This window comes from Anarhichas minor, unplaced genomic scaffold (genome assembly GCF_050575085.1).
Source record: "Anarhichas minor isolate MPS153535 unplaced genomic scaffold, ASM5057508v1 ptg000017l, whole genome shotgun sequence".
Taxonomy (NCBI): Eukaryota; Metazoa; Chordata; class Actinopteri; order Perciformes; family Anarhichadidae; genus Anarhichas; species Anarhichas minor.
Genome location: NW_027466463.1, coordinates 13,573,681 through 13,598,589, shown reverse-complemented (window position 1 = coordinate 13,598,589; position 24,909 = coordinate 13,573,681). Strand labels below are relative to the sequence as shown.

Genomic DNA, 24,909 nt, shown 5'->3' with positions numbered 1-24,909 from the left:
GCAGAGCAGGAGAGTGGCATACAATCAAAGCATTACCGAGACGTTCCACACGCACAAGGGCTGCTTTTTGTAATGGCATCTAATGATAGGCTGGATGGATACATGAATATTCCCAATTAAAAACATGTTTTTGTACACAGAATGACAAAACACTGAAGTTAAAAGACAAGTGGACTTCAATAATATTCATTATAGAGACCCATTCATATTCAAATGTTTGTATCTTAATGTTGCAGCTGTAGCGGTGTAGGGATGTAATATAGTGAAGAAAAATAGACACGGGCAGGCTTATTACCTCTGCACCTTGAGAGCTATACTGCCATGTTTGCTGCCGTGTCTAAAGGACACAGGCGATGCTTTATGAATTCAAGGGTGGTCATCTAAGCTGATAAGAGTATCCTTTATCAGCGAGCTAAAAATAGCCCGGCGGTAACCATTGGCCTGAATTGGATATTTGAACCTGCCGAGTGCTGCTGTGCCTGCGGCGAAATTGGGAAATATCACCCATACGTGACAAGAATGTCGATGGAATCAAATGTCTTATTTTTGTTTCCTGCTGAACTATTATTTTATGACAGGTGCCATCAGTTGGTCTGTAGGTGTTTGTCAAAGTCTGCACTTGTGCATGCATGGGAAAGAGTAAGCTCATGTGTGGGAAAGAGTAAGCTCATGCGTGATGTAACATTATGTGTGCAGATTGACAGGGTGACTCAGGATATTGTTCAACTAAAATGTGACATTGATCCAAAAGAAGATATGGCGACAACAGAACATTCTCCATGTGAACTAGAGCTGTAACGCAAAGAATGAAAACATTGAAAGAGAGATATTTCCCCCCGTTGATAAACTAGGTCAGCTACACAACAATGATGCTTTTATTGACACTAAAATGGCTGTGTAGGAAAACTCACCCGTGACTCATTTTTCGGCTGTATTTTTTGGGAGTATTGCCAGTTGGGTTTTAAATCATCGGAGAGGCTGCCTGGTTTGACTGACAGTGGCGCAGTGACCTCCAGTACCGCTGACGCTGCCGTTTTTGAAATGGGACCTAAAGTCTCATGCTACAAAGAGTCAGAGAGGTTACCTCCGTGTTCAAAATGTCCCAACCTCAATTACACAAACCAGAACAGCGGATGTTGGCGAGATGTCGATATAAGTTTTATGGCAAAAGCAAAAGAAAAACATGAAATACGAGACACTGTGGCACATTCAAGAGAAAGCCAAGACTCATCTCTTTTTATTCCCTGGAACCACCATATATACAAACACAATCCAGAATCAGCATTTTTAAAAACATCTCATAATCATTTTACAGAATGACATATTTACAAATGTATATTATAATCACAATTTGAATATTCCACTAAACAGGGCGGGGAATCATATCATTGCACAGCAGGAGGAAAAATGACAATGACTTCTAATTTAAATCTCACATTTTGACACAAACACACTGAACTCCATTTCATCGTATCCGTACAGTGAAACGTGATTCGTTTATTCGCACAATGCTGCAGCATGGCTTCCCTTTTTAAAGGCTGTGGAAATGTGTGAACTCTTGGATCCGCGTGACTCTTGCAGGAGACACGCTGTGACCAACACAGAAGAAGTGAGTTAGCGTGCCTCTGAGGATTAATGAGGACGTTTCTATGCAATGTTTTGCATAGGTTGGATTTTACTTCTGTCCCAGAAACTGACTGTAAAGCAACAAAAACGATTTTCGCCTATTCAGCAGCAAGCAGCTCATTGTCGCGCTGTTTAAGATGCAAGAAACAGAAACCCTAAATGTCAAGCGATAGAACCGCAACCTTTTGGGAGGTTAAAAGGTTGCTAAATTTCAATATCAAGGAGAATCAAGACGTAATCTCCAGGTGTGCCGTCCGTACGTTTAAATCAGCTCGGATGCTCCATACCCTTCATACTGTGTGTGCTGAACATCTGTGAATGAGAGGCAGAGGGGTAGGGGTGTGTGTGTGTGTCTGACCAACTCTGCTCTAAACGCAACTCAAGCGTACCAGTACTCCTCTGGATGAAACAAACTTCATGGTCAGTCTGGTGGAATCCTATAAGCTCCAGCAGCTGAAGCATGTACACAAGGTGTAAACACAACAGCTTGAGAGGTTATAAAAAAGGCAGACATGCAAGCAGACTCACACACAAGTTGGACACTAAATATTCAAACACCTGCACAGTCGCATGTTGCACGTACGCAAGCATAAAAACAGACATATAAAACAGTATACTGGCGCACAAACACATTCGGAACAAAACAAAAAGACAACATAGACATTGTTCAAATAAAATCAATGAAAGGAACAGCATTGCACTTTGTCCCTGGATATATTTCTGTAGGTTCCATTGGCTTTCCTGAGCTACAGCTACAGATCTCCTGTCCGTCTGATTCTTCTACACTTGATTTACTTCAACGGACTAAGTGACACGGGAAAAAGAAAGAAGAAGTGTGATATTAGAACCTGAACGGCGATGTCTTTTTCCTCTCACCAGATCATATTGTGCACACGGTGCAAAGAAAGTTATTATCTCTGTGTCCACGCTTTGATACTGATGCTCCCAAACCTCTACATACAGCTGTAGGTGCTCATGTCTGATTAAGAGAAGCCGTTGGTACTAATCATACAGATTAGTGAAGGAAAGGCAACAATATTCTAGGTATTCGTTATTTTAAATTAAAAGTGAATATGCATGATAAAATAAAATCAAATAAAAATGGATAACCAGACAAATAAAACTCTAATTTTAAGCAAACAAGAAAAGAAAGAAAAATCACATTCAAAATGGCCAAACTCAAGACCAGCTCTACATTTCAACCGTAACATCATATTATATTTGTCGTAGATTTTCTTACACAGCATGAGGATACTTCCACGCTGATGGCATAGTGCCGTTGGCTGCATTAAACATTGCAAAGAAAGCAGTCCGTTTCCTTCGGTCGAGCGCCGGTGTCACACAGACGGGTGCGTCTGCTGAAGCTTCACCGGCTCGGGTCGTAAGTGCTGTGCAGCGCAAAAGTTGATGAAAAATGCCCACGTGGCACACAAGATCCCCAACGAAGCCAGGGCTGATCCGTTGCTGTTTTTTCACTTTTACTTTGTGGAGCGCTGCGCTGTCGGGGTGAAGAAGCAGCTTTTCAAAAATACATTTGGCTTATTGGCAGACGAACATCAGGAAAGAAGCAGAGAGAGCATGCTGGCCGACGATCGTCTTATTTCAGTAAGACTTGCTGTACTTGTGGACAGAGCTGTGAGGGGACAAATGTCTTTTTTTTTTTTTATAGGATGAATTAATTGGCAAATCAGCGTTTGTCACTTTGCTATACATTCATAATTATGGCATCAATTAGTTTACAAGACAGTTTAGACTTTCAAGCTTGAAGCAACTGGCCTGAAGAGTTTTATCTTGGCAAGGCTCCGGGGGAGACGGACGTTAGCCAGAGGAAGAGCTGTTGTGTTGGCGGAGGCGGTACAATGTGGATGGAATAACAACAACAACAGTCTCAAGTAAGTTCAGACACCTTCTCCGAATGGACAGAGTTCAAGAGGTCCTCCAAAAAGCAGCCTGAGGTGCTACTGGCAACTGGCAACATTCTATTTGCTCCTTCGTGTGTTGGGACAATGACCGTGTGTGCACGTCTTACATTTTCCTGTTCCTTCAAAAATGCTTGGTTGGGGGGGGGGGGGGGGGGGTTCCTTAAGTAGTTATTGGTCCTTTACTTCCTCCTTACTCCATCCTCAGGTTCTCTCTGCTGCTTTATGAGCCTCTCGATCTCGGACCCCAGAGTCTGCAGATTCTCCTGTTAAAGAGAGGGAACACTTCTCAGACTCGGGTACATGAGAGACTGCTGTGCTGTGGCTGTTTATCAAAAATAATAGGAGGGAGAATAAAGTGAAATACGTTCCTGAAGCATTTGTGCCATTTATTTCTATGTAGAAGGCATCTTTGCGAGAACAAAAATGGTGTTTGAAAGTGTGAGTCTACTGTTTTAATATTAAGAGTCAAAACAGAGAAAGATGAAAAGAAAGTGAATATATAAATACAGCTTTTAAATTATCCATCACAGGAAATGTGAAGCCTTAATTCGGCGGTTTGTTTTATTGTCATTTTATTGTCCCCGTCTTGAGTGTTTTTATATAATTACTTGCTGCTTACTGCCAATCATCAAGACTCGCTGTCAGAAAATACTCCCACGTTACAATGTACTGTCTTATTTAGGATTTTTACGTCTTTAAGATAAGATCAACACAATATAAAGACAATACGAAGCTGCTCGTTATAAATCAAGCATCTAATGTGCCGACATAAAAGTGCAACGAGAGCACAGAGACAAACGTCAAAGAAGCTGCGACGACAACACATGAAGACGGGACGATGTCACGCTTTGAGAGTTTGGCTCGTTTACGTGGGCGCATTCAAATATTATTTTGTTTTCTATCATCTCTTTCCTGCTTTACCCTGGGCCGGTTTGGAAGCAGTATTCACCCACTTGATTGGGCATTTGTTTTGACACTTGGTGAAAAATAAATGCATTGTAGTACATAAAGCCTGTGTTGCACACCGACTGCGGAATTGAGCGTATTTTAATAAACTAGTCAGAAGAGGGTGCCGCCGTACATTTTCTTGTAGGTACATCTGGATACATCACCTCTTCAGACAGACAGAGAGCTGAGAGGTGGAATGGATTCATTCATTTAACACTAACGCGTCAGAAATTTGGTTCAGCTGAAATCCTATTCAATGACATTATCAAAGACCCTCGGGAGCCGGACAAAGCCCACATACGTGATGGCTGAACGAGGCCGAATACTGTGAATATAGGCTTAAATAAACTATTCAGATCATGGACCAGTGAGAAGGAGAAACACGTGTCCGTTACACTGGGGCACATGTTTCCTTTCTTAGCATTAGCATCAATAATGCAGCTTCTGATCTAGACCACGAATCCCAACATGTCATCTCTCTAAAAACTGACACAGTTGAGAGTTCATTGACAATATTAATATTATCTAATATTTTAAATGTGCTACTTCTGTTGTCCATGGTGGGCCCAATTTATATCAGCAAAACAAGTGTATTTTCGTAAACTCAATGGCGTAATGATTTTTTTTTAGCTCTTTGTGACCTAATTCACAAAAAAAAAAAAAGAAAAAAAAAAAAAAAATCAATCAAGACTTAGTATTTGAAATTCATTCAAATGAGTTTCACCGACTAGCATTCAAGCAATGGTGTCATATTTTGGGACCGTCCTGGGATCCCGCGGTCTTCTGGGCTGGTGTGGGTGAGAAGACTTAAAAAAGGAAGTGAGCTACATTTTCAGTATCTAAATCTAAATGCTCAGAAAAAAATGAATATCCATATGAATGAATAATGAAATTCTGTTGTACATAGTGTTTCTAATCTACATCAATTACAATTGTGTACACTTGTTACGCATTTATAGCACAATGCTGCTGGAGTATGGTGCCTGCTGGGAGAGACCTTACCTTCAGAGTGATGTTCTTCAGCAGTGTGTCCTCCAACACAGCCTGCAGCTTCCTGTTGATCTCCAGCGACAGGTCCAGGGTCAGCCCGCTGTCCGCCGGGTGGGAGGTGTAAAGTGAAGCCATGATGCCTCCCCGCCGGCCCAGATTGGCTTTGTTAATGTCCGACGCCTCCGACGAGAGGGCCCCCGTCTCCTCTCTTAGCACGTAGCTCTGGATAATTCTGTGGGGGGGGGGGGGGGGGGGGGAGGAGAGGAGTCAAACTGTGTGCTTCAGGAAAAAGGAGGGGGGAAACGACGTGAACGTGCGGCATCGGCTGAACACTGTTGAGCAAGAAAATTGAGAAAGTGAGAGCATGGAGAGCTCCTACAGTGCAATAAAACCGTTTCCCGCAGCGAAAGCAGCAGACGTTCCTAGAATAGTAATTTCAGTGGGACGGCTTGTTGAACTCGTGCACGGGACAAATTCAGTCATAGCTAGAAAGATGATTATTGTGCCATAAGAGGGCCGCATTAGAGGGGGCTGCAAGGATTCAATTAATTTTCATCTCTGGAACAATATAGTGCTAAAGCTCGTTTGTGTCAGCGAGAGAAGATAATTCATGTTTGTGTCAGAGGGGGAATTCATTAGCTTAACGGCTCTAAACTTCTTGTTACAATGACAAGCCGGTGTGTTTCTTATGAAGAGGAAAACAGACCCAGAGAGAGACGCCATTGTGACTGAAATTCATTACTGCGTCCTGCATGATTATGTTTTTCTTAATATGCGACCAAAGAGAAGGGAAGATAACACAGAGCAATATTCAAGATGATGCAGATGGTTAAGGAAATTAGTGTGTGAATCATTTCTCCTGTGTACGTCTACAGCCAAGAGATTGAGCGTGATGAGGCTAGAATCCAGGTATCAAATATAAATTAAAACACGCACAATGCTGGAACTAAAAAGCTTTTTTACGATTGCAGCCGCAGTCTTGATTCTCCTCTGTAAGACTTGGGGAGTGTGGGAGGTGAAGAGGACCAGGTAATGCCCGACAGAAAAGGTCAACAACCGCCTGTAACTCTCTTGAGATGGGCCAGTAATCAATATTTCAAAACCGGCTCTCAACCCAGCTGTATATCTGAAAGCACAATATTCAGCCCGACACACTGGCATTGGTTCGTTCAAATGCACGGTGCGTCTGACGGTGACTTTTTGAAAAGGTGGGTAACTGCAGGATGAGCAAAGGGACGCTCCTGACCGCTAGTGAGAGTCTGCGATAAGATTTCCACTCTGCCTGACATGTAGAGCTGAATATATTCTTATTAGAGGATTCTCAAGACGATGACGAGAGAGTAGATTCATTAGAGGTGAATACCTAAATGTTGCAAATTCTAAATTACTACAACCACAACCATTACTAATACTCCTGACCTAGCGATCATGAATTAAAACATAAATGCCATAAATGAAAATAAACTGTTTGTGTACTACAACCTTAAGGATATCCCCTTTCTAAGCTGTGAAGGTCTTGATTCTTCATGTATTGATTCTTCTAGACAATTACACTGACTTTAAGTGGCGTCTTTAGATTTTATACACAGAGGCTTTAAATGGGATAGTTGTTCATAAGTAAATACAATAAAAAATATAACCCTATAGGCATTTTATTGAAGTGAAAATATTGTGAAAGAGATCTTGGAAAGGTTGAAAGCATGCCAGTGACGTCTGTTTAAGACATTTCAGAATGTGCCACGCATTTATAGTAATGTCCAATACCAAGATAAAACAGCAGCCTGGGACACGAGTCTGCAGCCTCCTTAAAATGTCAACATTTGACATGAAAATATTACATTTATAAATATATAAAATACATTTTAATTCTACTCTGAAGGAGGGAGGATAGAACAAATACTGGTACTCGGTGTCGACTCTTACTTCCACAAGTCCCATCTTTTATTATAAAATTAATTTAATCAAGTAATATGTATGCACTGCATAAACCCTAAAACTGTATGTTGCAGTGTATGCATTACACATTAACAACACAAAGACATCTATGGTGCAAACAAACTGAAATGATACAGCAGCTATGGAAGCGCTACGAAAAAAAGCCACCATCATAAATCGTCCCCACACACACACACACACACACACACCTGTGCTTGCACAGACATAAAATGAGACTTACCTCTGACTAGACTTGCAAGGGTCCATATTTGGACCCCAGTTCCGTCACGACAGTGTTTAGTAAAAACAAAAAAAAGTGACAGAAATTAAAGACGTGGCCACACGGTGTGCCGAATGGCATGCACGGGTCGGCCGGGGTGCGAGTAGTGTGTCCTTTTTGTTCCAGCTGAGAGTGTGTAAGCAATGAGGGCGGCAAGTCAAGCATGCGTGAAGGGAAGGCGGCAATTCTGGGTACAGTTCAACTCTCGGATGTGTTGTGTCAGACCACACAACACAACACATCCATGTTTGTATGTTTTATCTTCATCTTACTCAGAACTTCTCAGGCTATAACAAAAAACATACTGAACGGCAAGTATTAGTTTCAGGTTTAAGGCTTTTTGTACGACGGTACATGCTCGATAAATGTAGATTCTCATGATCAAGTCTAAATGTTCCCTCTGTATTATTTACAAAAGAAAAATCAAAGGCATCAAGACACACTAAGCCCGACTGGTAGAGGGATCCTCATTTTGTATATTTAAACACACTCAGCAGGTGTGGATCCATAACAGTCGACAGCAGAGCATATATTGCCCTGATTTGCAGTCACCACCGATTACAACAAAACAGAGCAAAAGGGCGCGCTCTCTAAATAAATATCCATCTACGCCTCCTGAACAGAAGGCCTCCTCCTGTTCTCATCTGGTCTATAACAACATCATTTTAATTCCAGTCACATGAAGGGCCCGTTTAGACTTAATGCTCATAATAAACAGGTGTGGGTGACAGACATCATTGCCCCCATGAGAGATGATGATGACGCTGCCGTTTCTGAATGTTTTAGCTCATTTACTACAAATTGCACATGCTGTATGAGCCGTGTAGCCAATGACCCGTGTTTGACTTCCCGGCAGCACATGAAGATGCCACTCGCAAAACAATATTGAATGGTTGCACGATAGGCGAGAAAAAAAAAAAAAAACACGTAAAAATAATCATGTAGCAATAGAGTTAAGAAGTATTTCCCCCACCCCCACGAGAGCCTCCAGAATAATGTAACGATCATTTAGGTTGAGGCTTATCTTGTGGTCAGGACACCAGTTTTTATTTGTTCAACTTATCAGTTTGGCATGACCGCTAAATACTACAATACCCATGAGCCTCAGTCACCGCTGGTGTGGGGAAGATGTACGGCTGTACGGAATGTTTTTTTACGTTCAGAGCTTGTATTGAGGTTCACAAATGAAGCTTGAATCTCTGTCATCATATTTTATATTCATAAAATGGGAGAAAAAGTGATTTTCTTTTACTGTGGTTAAATAAATGTAATTTATGGTGCTGTTAGAAACCAGTAACCACCCTGTTAATTCAGTTGTGTGCGTCCCTTTGTGTGTGTGTGACACACAGTGAAACTGTTGTTTTTGAAAGGCTAAACCAAGAGAGCGCCAATCAAAGCTTCAGCGAAACACTCCATAAACGGTTTCAATTATTCATCCAAAACTGACCCAGAATCCGAACGATAATTGAATTAAGCAGCGGATTGTATTATCAGCTTTCTCAACTGCACAGACTTTAGGTTTGGCCTGCGGCGAGCACGTTACAGAGTTTTTAGCTGTGCGATTGGATGTTTCCTCACAGAAATGCATCTTTTACTTCTTGAACCGGGGGGGTTCCCAAAATATCTTCCTCCCACTTTGGAGCTATATATTCTTTGGACTATAGTGAGGACACCACAGTAGTAAATTGCCGCAATCGTTAACAGTCAATGAGCTAAAAGATGCAAAAACACTGCTATGACCATACAGTGTGTATGGAGCGGAAGCTTATTAAATTAAACCGTAGCCTTTCTTTCACTATTTGTCTTTTGTCAGAGACCCACGTCTACGTCTCTTTATTCATCACCTGCTTCAAGCTTACAGTTAAATCAGTTTCCACCTGGCTGTCCTGGAGGGATGGACACAGAAAGGCAAAAAGGACAAATTCACGTCCACATAGTGGGAACACACACACACACACACACACTTCACCGAGATTTTGCGGAGCTAAATTTAGCCCAGTAACCGTGGGATTTGTCCTCAATCTTAACTCTTGAATGTAGGTTGAGGCTAATGGATTCAATACGAGTGTGTAGCGGAGAAAGAAACGAGGAGTGGGATGATCCAAGTAGAATCGAAGTCGGGATGATTGGATATCTCCGAGCATTGTAAATATAATCCTTCAACAAGAGCCAGATGCAGAACGTTAATAAACAGTTTGGAGTGATTTACACCGATCAATTAATGAGATCTCACTCATTTTACTCAGTAGAGAAAAATGTTTCGAGCCTATTTGGTTCTAACTTTGATACTCTCACAATCCACTTCAAGGCTTAACCTGCATAAAGTAGCGAAGTGATTACGATAGCCGTCTCCACCTTCACGCCGTCCCTTCAGTTAAGGTTGATGGCCGCGAATATGGATGGGACCTTATTAAGGCTTCACACTGATGCATTCACCCCCCCCCCCCCCCCCCCCTTGACTGTAAGTAGCTCCGAGTGAAGTTTGTCACGAATCCGAAGTGAGGTGCACGAGTTAGAATGTAAGGACGATGATAATAAACTGTGTGTGTGTGTGTGTGTGTGCACATGCTGTCTGATCAAGGTGAGCTGAAGCAGAGGTAACACCAGGGAGTGAGGTACGGTGTGCCTGAATATTCGGATAAACTGAAAAGAATATTAAACTCTGGACTCGTATAGATCAGTATGTCGATCTGCATTATTAACACCAAATGCTTTAGGAGGTGTTTAACATGTGTTGCTAAGAAAATATATACTACATTTAGTCTTACTTTTTCCCTTCAACACTTCCACACAGCAGCAAGAAACTGCTCTCTGACTATTTGTCTTAGCGTCTGAAACACGGCATCTATAACTAACTTTATCCATCAGTATTGTTTGAGCACAATACACCACCATCCACTGCACCGGTAAAATCTGAACACCTTGCATTCTCGGGTCAAACTGCTCCCCCAAAAAAAAATGTATTCAGCATTGTAAATAGCAGTAAAAAAAAATTAAAATGTTCTGGCCATCTCCCGTTCTCTGCTCCGTGTACCGGTCCACGCCACTCACTTGGTCTTTTTGCGGATCTCCTCCACCAGTTGCTTGATGTGATCCTCCATGAACTCGATTTTCTCCTGCTTGCGAGCCAGGGCCTTTTGCAGACGGACAATGCGGTCCACGAGCACGGTCTTGTCCACCTCTGGGAAGCTGTCCACCACCACCACCGAGGGACCGGACTGGTTCTCTGGTGAACGCTCCTCAACGCCGCTGCTCCCACCATGGCGGACATTCAAGGAGCCTGGAGGGAATGGAGGGGAGATCGTGATGAACTCAGAAAAACTGCTCATTGTAGTGACTTTGGTCACGTTTCAACAACCTGTGAGCTTTGATTTCTGATAAGAAAATACTCTTTATATTTTGAACAAACCAAAGTCTTTTATGATATTACTTCTGCACGTGTTAAATACTAACCAAATCCAGGAGCAGTACCTGAGGAACTTGAGCGACTGCCCATACTGCTGGCATCCCGGTCGCAGCCTCCATTGTCAACCTGGTCCAGTCTCTTACGGGCTGGAGAGTAAAGAACGAGTAAAGAACTTTCAAATGTCTATTAACTAAATAAAGCATATTCTTAACAAAAAGACTAGTCTCACACTGACATTTAAAACACAAATTGGCTCATTGCTCGTCTAAATCATAACAATAGAGAACAAGTAAGCAAATATTTGTATTTAATAGGCTATAAAGAGGAAATATTTGGAATTTTCACTCAAGAAATAACTTAATTGATTATGAGAACTGTCAGAATTGGTAGTTATTATTAACTAATCCCTTCAACTCTCGCCTTGCGTGAGCAAAGAAACAATACCGTGTCTTCAAAAAACACACCATAGCCAAAACTGAACTGCATATAAAACTAATTATTTGAGGCAGAAGCCCACAAAAAGGCAAGATGAAAGTCAAAGCTAAGCATCACTGCTTGACTGAACTCAAAGAGTTTTCCTCTGCGAGGGTGTCCACCTGAATAAAGGCTGCTTTAGAAGAAGAGTGCACGCTCAGCAAAACCTTCCGTGCATAATCTAAGGCTTAAAATGACTGCAGTCAGAGACAGTAACGGCACCGCTGATGTATGACCACGAGCTCTCCTAATGTTCTTGTGTCTCGTATTGCAAACAAAAAGGGAAAAAGCTCGTGTTAATAAAATAGCTCTGAAATGTGTGCCCTATAAAGGGATCATTCTGATATTTTAAGTGGGTTGTACGAGGTACTTTTCCACAGTCAGTGTATTCCCTACAGCACGCACGCCCCCAGTTTGGAGAAGCAGACATGGCAGAACCAGCGTGGGAGCAGCAGCTAAACGTATTTTAGCCACCAAAGAAATACATTTTTTAGTATTTGTAGGCTATATTCAGATTATGCATCGCTGCTTTACCTTGAAGCCAGGTGGCCTATTCCCACTGGGAACTGAAGCCGTTATCTATGCTCTCTTCTTGACAAAAACAGTCATTTTATAGAGCATACACTTAAACTAATAGTGTGTTTTTTTTTTTTGCTTTGCTCCCATGCTGACCACGTAACACACTAACTATGGCACCTCATATAACCTCATCTATCCCTTTAAGGTCACTGTGTGTGTGTCCCACAGAGAACCCAGCAGGGGAAGCTGGCTCACTCTATTAAGTATAATAATCCTATCGTGAGAAGAACATTAGCTTTCTATACACAGCACCCATCTGTACTCTCCCATCTCCCTCGTTTCTAATCACCCTGCACTCCCTCCTCTCGATCTACATGCGTGACCCGACATTACATCCTGAGGAAAGCACACTCTCTCAGTGGAGACACATCAAAGATAAATATCACAGTGAAGTGAAATTAGATGGTAGTGGACATTTTGGCAAGGCTGGAAATGACACTACGCTTTTGATAACTTGCAATTTTAATACAATCTAATTTAAAGTAATTCTGACTTTACCGCGAAGGAGCTGAGGAAATGTACTGTAAGGTGGTTGGCTAACCTTGTGTTAGTTGTTTTGTGAGGTCTTTGATGCTGGCAGCTTGTTTCCGTTTCTGAGTCACCAGCTCATCCCTCAGCTCTTCAACTCTGGTTTTTAGCTGCGCCACTTCTGTCTGCAATGCTGCCCGCTCCTCCTGCAGGCCCTGCACCTCCTGCTGCCTCAGCACCTCCTCCTGTTTCAGCAGCCGTGACTGCGGGATGAATAAGAGACAGGGGGGGGGGGCTAAATGAGCCTAATGATGCAATAGCAGACATGATAAGAGTGGCAAGATATTGTGACAATGGCTGCTTGTTCTAGCAAACCTGTGATTGAAAAGGAAAATAAATAAATATAAATATATATATATATATATATATATATATATATATATATATATATATATATATATAAAACAAACTATTTCAAGATTTTCTTCTGAATGTTAAGCCAAAAAAATATCAGTTCAAGGACGCTGCATGTTCTAGGTCAGACAACTCGGCTGCTTTGTGCCACTTCTACATAACTCTGTGTGATCCAGCTTGCCCGACCTTGTCATCTAGCAGCCGGTTGGTCTCCTCCAGCTTGGCTTGGAGCTCTGTGAAGCTACCGTTGAGCTGGTCCAACTGACACTGCAGCGAGTTGCTCTCTGACTGGAGCTGTGCGTTCTTGCTGCTCAGCTTCTCGGTGAAGCCCAGTAACTCGGCCTCACGCTCTCTGCTGCCTTGTACGTCGCGCTGGAGGTCAACCATCTGGCTGGACAGGCCGTCCACTTCCTCACGAAGAGACGCGACCTCCTGTTTATCACTGCGGGACAAAATAATTATTGGCAAGGTGTTAATAAAGACAGTGGCTGTGAGCTTCCCTTCGTGTGTGTGTGTGTGTGAGAGAATTACATACTGTTAAGGATACGACTATATGTATGACACAGAAAGATGGGAGTCAATTTATCTTTGTTATTTATCTTTAATGATTTTAATATTGTTTTATCATATATAAAGACAACTATCCTAAACAAAAAATGTATTAATTACAAAATCAAGAAAAATGAAGGACAGAAATGTTTGAAAAACGAGTTCATAATTAACTGTTCACTGTAATCCATCATTTAACTCAAATAAGAAAGCTTTTGTTGCATTCATTCATACAAACGATGGCAAAAATGAGCCATACATAATTTGTCAGGACGAAAGTCACAACTTCACTGGTAGTAAAGTTGCCTACGGACCAAAGAACTTTTTACTTGCCAACAGCTAAAAATGTCCTGCTGCTCAAAGTGACGGCCAGAAGAAGAAAACTGAGAATCCTTTGCATGAATCTATTTGGGTTGGCACTTTGGCACACACACACACAGAAAGCTTCATTTTGATAAAGAGGGAAAAGTTTCCCCACCGAGTCCTCTGCACATGGCCGGCAGAGGGACCCAAGTCCCTTCCTGCCTTGTGTGCTATATCTGTCCCTGGCCCATCTTTAAATCCTTCAATAAAGGTACTTGCAAAACAAAAAAGAAAAAAAGAAAGGGGAGAACTGAATTACAGTGTGCTCTGTAGTATCAAAACCAATTACGTTTGAAGTTTAAAGCACAGCTCCTGCATGATGAGTGTGAGAGTGTGTGTTGGTACCGTTCGTGCTGCTCCTGGAGCGCAGTGATCTCTTCCAGCTTTTCTCTCTGCCGCCCGATCTCTGCCTTCTGCCGGTTGATGATCTCCCTGTACTTGTTCAGCTCGTCCTCCCAGCGTGGACGCTCGTCTTCTAGACACTTTAACTACAGAACAACACACCCTTGATTAAGCTTAACGTCTTCCGATATCATGTGGACACACACAGAGACAGAGAGACGTTGAAGCACTTATCTGTATGACAAACCTTGGTTCGTAGAGTAATGAGCTCATCCATGCCCTCTTTGTAACTCCTTTTCAGGTCATCCAGCTCTTTGGCCTTCACTCGGTGCACCTGCCACATGCATTAAGTTCTACATTAGATATGCATCCACTGTTACGGTTCTTACTTTGAGTCTGCTTAAAAAAAGCAATATCTCTTTCTAAACCTCAGAATCCTGATTGTAAAAGCATACCTAGTTCCCTGCCAGTTGTGATTACTAAGATTTAAAACACATTAGCAATTCAGTTCAATGGTTTTAGCCATCAACTTAACCCTCACTCACACATTTATTTCTGGAAAAAAAAAGAAGAAAAATCTTACATTAGCATCATTTCATTGCGTTTCCTGGTAATCCATGTGTAGCATTCATTAACATTACTTTGCTTCTGCAGTCATTATACATACGAAGGCAAAGCTTAATAATGTTTTCGTCTCATCTTTTGAACAAAGCCATTAATGGTACAGTTTTTCCAAGAAGCTATTAGTAGCCTGTGGTATCCAAGACAACATGTCAGTAATGGAGATGCTGGTAAGTTTACTGTCTGGTGCCGCCATTCATCCCGTTCTAATGTAAACACCCACCAGTAATAGAAACCCAACCGTAAACAAAGATTTGGACCAATTCATTCATCAGCGGGGCAGCAAAATCTGCTGAGGTCCGACGTTTGTAAAACAATCCTCACACAGTGACGGACCCACAACATACTGTACATCCCCTCAGGGTTAAAGTCCATCAGATTCATCTTTTTATGACCAAATTAATAGGTTAAAATCAAACATTTCAGCTAAAATAAATCCTCAACTCAAATTCAAGACAAGCTACTGACCCGACATTTGTGACTTCAATTTTAAGGAACGTGTAAACACTTTGGATAAACGAACCAGGATGTGCAAGAAATTAGTGACGTCCTCTGGGTTGTTGTTGAAACCCGCAGGTTCATATTGATTATTTCTAGGCCATGTATTTTTAAAGAGCGATTCCCCTCTGAATCAAGCAGAGAGCAAAACAGGCCATTGTGTTTGGATCGAGTCTGTGCCTGTGTGCATGCGTGTCTGCCTGTAGAGCCTCTGTGCCAGTTTGTTACTCATTCCTATTTGGGGCAATTACACCTCTCAAAACAGCTGAAAATTACTAGAAGAGCTTCAAGAGCATCAATAAAAGGATGAACAACGGAACAAAATGTATGTGTCATTTTGAATCAATAGTAAACCTGTATTATTTTCTATTTCTGGTTGATCATAGATGCAAATAGAAAAATGATTCACTAACAATAGAAAGCAGTAAGCACATAGTTAAACTACTACTGCTGCTTAGCTTATTGTGATAAGATGTGTGAGAAAGTGTTTGTATGTGTGCACAGTGGCTGGCACCTCTAATTGTTGTGTTTGTTCCTGCTTGTGTTTCTCCAGCTCTACTTTGGTCGTCCTCAGTTTAGCATCCAGCTCGTTGGACTTGAGTTCCTCCGATTCCTGGAGGAGGGAGGGGTAGAAAGATTCAAAAACAAGACAACGATGATGAGGGTGAAAGAGAGAATGCGCCGGTAAACAGGGGTTGACGTGAAGAAAGAGGTGTGTGTGTGTGAAACATAAGGCATGGGAGAGAGAATCTGATAATGACAATGAGACACCAAAATATTATTTCCATGTTTGCAACAAAGACTTCTGGGGCTTTTTCTGGTCTTATTTAACTTTTATCACGTTTCTTTACCACCTTCTCGCCATGTCGTTTCATTTTGGTGTCTTGTTCTGTCGCATGCTGTCCCTGTTGTCTGTGTGTGCTCTGCGTATAACACACCACTGGTGAACACAAAAGCTTAAACTAGCACACAGAGAACTCTGAAGCAGCTCTCTACCACCATCACAAGGTATAAATGAAAACTGCCTTTCCCCTGAAGCAGAACCAATCAAGTTCAGTTTCATGTTTATATTCTACTTTTAAAAATGTATGTAAAAAAAGCTTTATTCAGTCGATGTATGCGAGAGTACAGTATTCAGTAGTGTAGTTTTTCTTACCTCATGTGTCACTGACCAATCAGATTTGATTAATGTAATTCTTTGATCGGTTCCTTCAGTGAGTGAGCTAACCGACTGCAGTCCAATAAGTGACACCGCCAACAAAATAATCACGCAATCTCTATCTACGTCCAACAAATCCAGACATCCCTAGTTTCTCATACGCACAGAGATGTTTCACATTTGCTCACATTATTGGTCATGAGCAAACTAATACTTCTACGTGGGAAATATCACAGACCTGGTATGTTCGGATCATGTCCTGGCAGTTCTTGCGGATCTGTTCAGTCTCTTCTTTGGCCTGCGCCAACTTGGAAGAGGTGTCTCTCAGTTTGTCTTTCGTTTCCTGCACACAGTTAACAAAACTGTAATTATGACACTTCAAAGCAAAGCCGGTATTGTATAAAGCCATGTAATGATTTGCAAAATGTTCCTGTTGAGACTTCTTTTCCTGGTAAATGCATATGGATTTTGTGCAGACAGAGACACACACACACACACACACACACACACACACACACACACACACACACACACACACACACACACACACACACACACACACACACACACACACACACACACACACACACACACACACACACACACACACACACACACACACACACACACACACACACACACACACACACACACACACACACACGCCTTGAGCAACGACTGAGCTTTCTGCCTTTTCCTCTGTTCATTGTTGTGCATTTGCTTGGAGGCAGGTAAACATAAAAAGCATTATTTCTTAATAGACATTTTCAAAAATAGCAACAGTGTTAATGATGATTTCCTTGCAGGATCATTACTGTACCATTTTCACCCCATTTCATTTTGCCCCTGAATCTGAAGACACATCTACAGTAATCGTCGTTTTTATGAGGCGGCTGCAGTAGAATGACTGAAGGGGATCTCATTTGTGTTTCCTGGAAATACTTCTGCATCTTTGACAAACAACAGGCGTGCTTTCTAGACTAAATGAAGAAAATCAACCAGAAATTTAAGTTGCATCTTTCAAACTGATATGGGCAATGTGTCGACTATATACTGGAGCTGAAACAACTTCAAGGTAGTCGACCTTATTAGACGTGTAAATGTGTAAACGTAGAGATTTGTATTCAGTTGATTCAAATGTGTCTGCAGCATGTTCAGATTCATCAATAATAACATCCAAAGCACACGGATATTATGAACAAGTGATTCAAAAAAATGGTGTTTCCTTATGTTTGCCTATAAAACATTGATTGGATTATAGAGCACATTTGCGGTGTGAAATTGTTTCTTGTTGTTCGACCGCCTTTCTGTTTGCAGGATTGCTTGATAAGTAACAGGTTTTAACACAACGTATCAGATACATTACCTTGTGTGCATCCGCCTCACTCTTCAGTTTGTTCTGGGCCCATTTCACCTTGATGAGATGCGAGTTGATCTCCTCCTTCAACCTTTCCACCTCTCGAGTCAACCGGCTCACCTCGCCTTCCTGAGAGCACAGAGAGATGATGAAGGAACAACATCAGGGGGAGAGGACAGCAAATGGATCTTTGGCTGAGCTGAGATACTTATTAAATAACCAGGCTTCATGTTTTCCCCCTTGCTAATTCCCCAATATGTATATGATAATAAGGTCCGAGTGGGATATCCAACACTGCTAAGATAGATGACTCAATCCAGTGTAATAGGACGAGCGAGATACAATCTTTGAAGTCATTGAGTGGGACGGCTTTCTATGTTTATCATGTCTCTCGTGGCAAATTACACTAAATTCAATGAATTTAGCACATAAAGCACACTGCAATGAGTTCAAATGGTCAATCGCACCATATAAAAGTTTTACTTCAGTCAGAGGTGAACTTAAGCAGAGCCGTTGTTGAGTTTTTATGTCCTGCTACAAATGGTTTAGCGAGGTTCTTAAGACGGACGCAGTATTTACCTTCGCATCGTACAGCTGCTGCAGACGACCTTTATCCTGAGCCAGCTGGTTTCCTCGGAGGGCCTGGCGGTCGACCTCCTTGGTGGCTTCCCTCAGCCTCTTCTCCAAACCCTCCTTATCTCGCCTCAGGTCCAGGGCCTCCTTCTCCCCCCGCACATATTTCATCACCATGGCCTCCTTCTCTTGGCGTGCCTCGTCACACTTCTTGCCCACCTGAAATGATCGTTTATATCATGAATTAGGTTTAAAACAATTTCCCCCACTTCAGTCACTGATCTGCTTGTAGTGTTGGATCATGAATGCACCCAGACTTTCTAAATACCATATTGGCTTATAGGGCTGAAACTAACAATTATTTTCATTATAGATATTCCTTTCATTGACCACGGCACACTGTGGAACACACTACTGCTTTTCTCACACCTGTGTGTTCATTCCTCATGCCAATGAGATGCTCATGTGCCATTTCTTTTTTTTGTCAGTTTTATGATTTTTGCGCAATCTTCACTGCAAGCTCTAACAAGCTGGACTTTCAGGAGAGCAAGAGAAGGAGGGAGAAACTGTATCAGAGTTGCTGTGAGCGTGTTGAGATGGCACCGTTCATGCATCAGGCATCACAATGTGCACCTTAAATAAAAAACTATGTTTGAAAAACGAGGACATTATCAGTAGGGTGGCACAGATTTAGTAACAGAACAAATGTTTCAAATCTCAGGGACAACAGTTGATTAGGACTCGGTAACCATCTTAAGGGAAGACTGATATAAGGGAACGGGTAAAAGAGGACAACCGAGTGCAAAATGTACCTCTTACTGTTCACTGAACAGTGAAATTAAAAGTTAGGAAGTGTGACAAAACTGTCAAGAGAAAAGTGCCCAACATGGTTTCTGCCAGGTGTGGAATCTATTAGATATAAAACATGCTCTCCTGCACTACAGTGATTAAATCTGCAATAACAAGTTTGGTGTGCAAAGACTCAGCTGCTAGTTTAGTACAAACATTGGACTCAATGTGTGGCAGAAATCAATGGACTGTATTTTTGGCTAGTTGTGAGTAACCTTTTTTTGAGCTTTTTCAGCTTTAGCAATAACTGAAATCTGAAGATAAATACAACCTTCCTTTCTGTAAGGCGGTACAGGTTTCTCGATGACAGTGCTATTGATGCACACGCTTAATCTCGGTACATAGAGATACTACAGATACTGAAGAGGGGTGTGTGCACATGAATGCAATTCAGACTGGTTCTTGTCTCTGAACATTCTTAAATGAAAATCTATTTTCTTATATAAACACAGTATATATAAATACACATGGGCAAAACTGAGATTCAAATTACATTAAAATGTATACTTTAGTTTTCTACCATAGTCCCAAACTGCCCTTGGACTGGGTATATTGTAATAAGGCCAGACATGCAAATAAGGGTTAGACTGGGGCCGCCCATCAAAGACCCAGTTCTACCTGTTCCAGCCTGTAGGACACGTCCTTCTGCATCTGCTGGAGGGCGGCCTTTGCTGCCTGGTCCTGATGAATCAATTTATCCCGCGACTCCTTAAGTTCTTTCAGCAGCTCCTCCACCCTGCCCTCCAACTGCAGAAACAGGGAGTATAAGCAACTTGTTGGGCAACATTTAAGACTCGGGCCACACCTGTGCTAACCCGCGTCACAGGATGACGCCGGATGAAAAATGTTTTGGAGGCAAAAATAAATGAAGACAGCAGGCACAGGAAGAGGAAGGCAGTGAAGCATTGTGTTCCAGGAGACGTTTACTGTAAAAGACGACTGAAATATCTGTGGCAAGATGAGCCTAAAATAATGACATGTTGGAGAGAAAAAGAAAAGGGATTAACGCATACATGAAAACCCCTCCTACACCCTTCTGCTTACACAATGCTTAAACAAACACCATTACCAAGAGAGCACGATTCAATTATTGTTCCTTCTATGGCAACAGCAATGCTAGCCCAGATCCAATGAATGGAGAATACTCGTGTTTTGGTGTGCTAGTAGGTAGATGGTTAGCTTGGCAAATCCGACACACACACACACACACACACACACGCAAAAAAAGTCTAAAAATATTGACATGGAGCAGGTCAAGAGCAATGCTCTGATAAGCCATTGGTGTTTAATGCTGATGTGGAGCAAAGTTTTACGGTCCTCAACATGAAACGTTGTAGAGCAAAAGATGAAACTATTTGCAAAAATGCAGGTGCTATGTTATCACAATTAGCAAAAGTCAATGTCAGAAGACAGGAAGTCAGACAAAACATCGCAGAGGAACACTTCTTGTTCATGACAAGCGTTTTTCAAATAGGCTTCCATTGTTTTCAAAGAGTGATTAAAAATAGCTTGGAGAGACATGCAGGACAAACATAGCTCAGTATTTCAGAATACTCTTGTTTTGGACCGAGGCACAGATACAGAGCACATCGCTTTGTGCTCCAAAACAGTTGGTGCCATATGACCATGAACAATGTGAATAGAACATAGAGAATGAGACAAACCTTTTTAATGGTGGCCATGTGTTGCTTTTCCGTCTCTGCCCTCTTTTTCAGCTCTTCCCTCATGTTGTCCTTCTCTGAACAGATACCCAGGATCAGTTCCTGGTGCCTCTTGTTCTCCTCAAGCAGCCTGTATATACACAAACAAGCAGCACACACAAACGTATTAGCATACTATACCGATCAGGTCAAAGTACTGAAGAATTAAGACTGTTGTTATTAAGGCCAGAAGAAATAGCAGGAGGGGAAAATCCTGGGAATTTTGCCCAAAAGTCCTGTTTCACGACTGCATAAAACACTGCTTGGGCTTTGAAACAATTATTCTCGTGTGGCCGCTTAATCAAGACAGATTTATAATTAAAGGTGAAAGAAAAGCAACAGCCAACAGAAAGTTTGTTAATCTCTTGCTAAACTGACTCATTACAATGGAAGCTAAGTACTGTACAAATAGCAGTTTAAAATGACACGATGAAGGTGGCCTAGTACATGATCAGCGACACTAGGCAGCATATAAATCAGAGACATAGATGAATCTAATAACTGACAACATAGTGCAGCTATTTTAAATAGCAGTTTACCTATGAATGGACTTCTCCTGCTGTGCATACTTGTATTGCACACACTTCTCAAAGACCATAATGCAGTCCTCTTGGTCTGTCGGGAGACCGTTGACGGGTGCGCTCCCTTTCGTCTCCCCTCCGCTTTCCCCCCGAGGCAGCTGACAAGCCAACAGCTCTGACTCCAGCTCATCCAGCAGCGACTCCTGTGATAGCGAGCGCTGGATTTGGGAGATAAGCTTTCGGCTGCAATCGGTGTCATACGGACTCAACAATGGATGTGAGGGGGCTGAGGTGTCGGCACCGGTTTGTGGGCTGGACGCAAGGGAGGAGCCGACGGTGTCGGAACTGGGAGTAGAAGGGCCATTACAGAACCCGGAGGTGGCTGTGGAGTCGGTAGAGGAGTTTTTAGAAGCACTTTGGGCAGAAAAGGATGACGGACTCTCAGCTGAACCACTATCATCGGTAGGCGATGGATCTGTGGAACAACTTCTAATCAAGACCGATGGCTGCTCGTTGCCGTTTGGAGCGGTGGCATGAGAATCCTTCACTTCATCAAAGGTCAATAAGTTTACTATTGTTCCTTCAAGAACAGGAGGAGAGCTTTCTACCACATCATCCAACGTGGTGACGGGGGCTACCAAAGCTCCTCCAGCCTCATCGGAAAGTGAAGGTATCCCGCCATCCATGGCAACTGCACTTCTATCACAGCTGTCATCAGCATCCAGCTCACTCCCATCTTCATGTTCCCGACTGCATGTTTGAGCTTCCGACTTTGTCTTTATGTCTGTCGGTACATCTGTCGCAGTATTGAGTAATTCACTGTCAGGCTCTGCTTCGTCTTCTGCCTGACTGCACTTTTCTGCCACATCTGCAGTGTCGTGAAAGATTTGTTCCTCTTCTTTTAAGTCAGATGTGCTGTTGTGAGGCTGATTCCCCTCTGACACCGACTCAACCTCTGATTCGTCCATCATGTGTGTATCTGACGCAGGACCAGGCTGTTCCATGGTCCCTCTCTGGTTCAAATCTGGCAGGGACAGAGTAGAGAGGGAGACTGAGATGGAGCCAAGACAAAAACAATACTGAGATTTTCATACATCATGGGGCAACAGTTTTTCTGTGAACAGCCTAAAATTGCTGGACATCACCAGTTCAGCAGCCCTGTGCTTTTTGCACGGTGTGCCTTTCTGGTCATTAGATACAATCTTATCCTTGATGTCTTGAGCGTCATGTTTGTTCTCTGTTTATCTGTTTTCAAAAGGATCACATACCTCAAAGACATAGCCAACAGACACACACTCAGAGGTGTGGTCCTGTCAACACCGGTGACGTAGTTAAACTTGCAGGAGTGTGGCGCAGAATGTCATAAGAATTTAAGATTATTACACAACCTCATTGCATATCATTTAAAAAAGGTATCACCAATTAATTCAGAGGGCATGGTAAAACACACTTGGGTGGATATGACAATTCTGAAAAGGACTGTACAATGTTTTCTAACATGACGAACATATGTTTCTGCTCTCATGTTTAATTTTGAGGATAAGAAATACAACCTTTTTTGGATTAGACACTTTTCTTGTTCACTTTATTTTAGGGATATGAATAGCCACTAAGCCTGTGCTCACTAAAGCTGTGGGAACAAAGTAGCCCTGTCTCAGTCTGAAACATCCAGTCATGACTTGACCCATTATTGCCTAGGACGGAAAAGGGCTTTGTCAGCATCTACTGTGTAATTAATCACAGAGACTGAGAATAGCTGGCAGCCAGTCATTTTAAATACAGCTCAATGACTTGTCTTTGAAAGATGATATGTTACACCATGTTTCCCCACCCGATATCCCCCCCCCCCCCAGCACATACCCACTCTACACTTATAGTATATATATATATATATATTACTCATAATAAAACTCTGTGCTGACCATTATCCTATTGTGATACATGGATCATAAGCACATACAGTAACACAAGCAAGCTTCTCATTTAAGCAGTAAAAGCACAACATATAAAACACCTGACGTCACAATGGCGTTGATGCCCTTGCAACAGGTGTCATGCAAGAACACTGTCAAAAGTAGTTAACGTAACGTCCGCAGCCAGTCATGTTAAAAGACACCCTTTAGGTGCCTGTGCATCGGGTTGGTTAATGTGTAGGTAGCGAGCAGCAGGCTAATGTGCCATTTGTATTTAACGTTACTACCGTTTTATTAACACTTCGGTTCATTGAACGCTAGCCCTGCCAAAGCTGACTTAATCTTGCTAGCTGTTTAGTCAACCACGACAATGAATTAAGAAAACACGTCAACGTTACCAAACGCAACACAGCAAACTAAAAACGGGTGGTAACAATAGATTTAACACATAACTACTGACTGACATATAGAGGCACTGCTTACTTTAGCTAGCTAAGCTAACGTTGATAAGAGAGGCGTTAGCTCACACTGCAGCTAGCGTAGCTAACGCTACTATATATAGCATTAATGACAAATAATGCATGGTTATATTTACACCCACCGTAAGCGAAAACTCCATGGCGTAGTTCAACGCGGAGAGAACCGGGATAAGAGTTAACTTTGGGATTTCTACCTTACCAGCTGATAGCCCCAACAAGTCAATTTGATATGACACATCAACAAATATGGCCGCTGCGGGACAAACGACGAGGCGATATTAACCAATGAGAGCCCAGAGAGAAATGACATCAGTCTGACGTCAACACACGCGCAGTAGACCTCCGCTGTCTTTTTTTTTTTGCTCTCACAGCTCTTGAAGGCAAATATGTCTTTATTTCCTTCTCTGCCGTCTCTCCAGTGCATTGATTTTTAGTATTTTATGCTCTCAATAAGTGTCAGACATTCCGATATTTATGAAATATAATTTGGAATAAGGCAAATAACATCTAAAAAATAAAATGTATGGATCAGTTATGGATACTAATGTCACGGGACAATATTGCAGCATAATATAAATATAGTTAAATTGAAGAATGTGTCTTTATTCTTGGGACAGAAGTATGAGAAGAATTTGAGGATTACTTTCACCACGACTCTTTGACCTAACCGCAATTGAAGCTACTGCGCATGTGCATTCCTTTCACGTCTTCCACCGACACGTGCACTCGGGTAAACATATTGACTGTGCCATATAAAACCATAAAGTACAGATAACGCTTTATTAATTGTTTGGGTTTATATATTAAGTTGTCTCGTACCATTATTTAACCTTACGTTTCTTGTAAGTTTGGTTTAATTGTCGCCGTGTGCATTAGCTTGCTAAGCTAATATGAATGTACATAGCGAGCTAACATCAATCACCGTGAAGTGTAACGTTAACCA

At 42.0% G+C, this 24,909-nt stretch overlaps 1 protein-coding gene across 2 annotated transcripts; it reads right to left on the bottom strand.

Annotated features, from left to right (window-relative positions):
• Positions 1-1,204: 1,204 nt before the first annotated feature.
• ccdc186 (coiled-coil domain-containing protein 186) lies at positions 1,205-24,219 on the bottom strand. Of its 2 annotated transcripts, none has more exons than XM_076093749.1 (16): positions 24,089-24,219; positions 21,593-22,598; positions 21,018-21,144; positions 19,972-20,100; positions 18,511-18,723; positions 17,941-18,060; positions 16,813-16,917; positions 15,930-16,028; positions 14,544-14,630; positions 14,300-14,442; positions 13,229-13,484; positions 12,702-12,891; positions 11,155-11,253; positions 10,753-10,981; positions 5,499-5,718; positions 1,205-3,811 (listed from the first exon to the last, which is right to left on the bottom strand). In XM_076093749.1, exons 2-16 carry the CDS (start codon positions 22,576-22,578, stop codon positions 3,728-3,730), a joined length of 3,087 nt encoding a protein of 1,028 aa, XP_075949864.1. In that variant the 5' UTR covers positions 22,579-22,598; positions 24,089-24,219; the 3' UTR covers positions 1,205-3,727. The 2 variants fall into 2 exon arrangements, with proteins under 2 accessions (XP_075949864.1, XP_075949865.1); XM_076093750.1 differs by having other exon boundaries at positions 11,173-11,253.
• Positions 24,220-24,909: the final 690 nt, after the last annotated feature.

Coding starts and splice junctions, on each gene's coding strand:
- ccdc186 (XM_076093749.1), bottom strand. CDS start 22,578: ATGGAACAGCCTGGTCCTGCGTCAGATACACACATGATGGACGAATCA. Junction 14,631..15,929: donor AACAAACACAACAATTAGAG/GTGCCAGCCACT, acceptor TGCATGTGGCAG/GTGCACCGAGTGAAGGCCAA. Junction 3,812..5,498: donor TGAAGAACATCACTCTGAAG/GTAAGGTCTCTC, acceptor TCTCTTTAACAG/GAGAATCTGCAGACTCTGGG.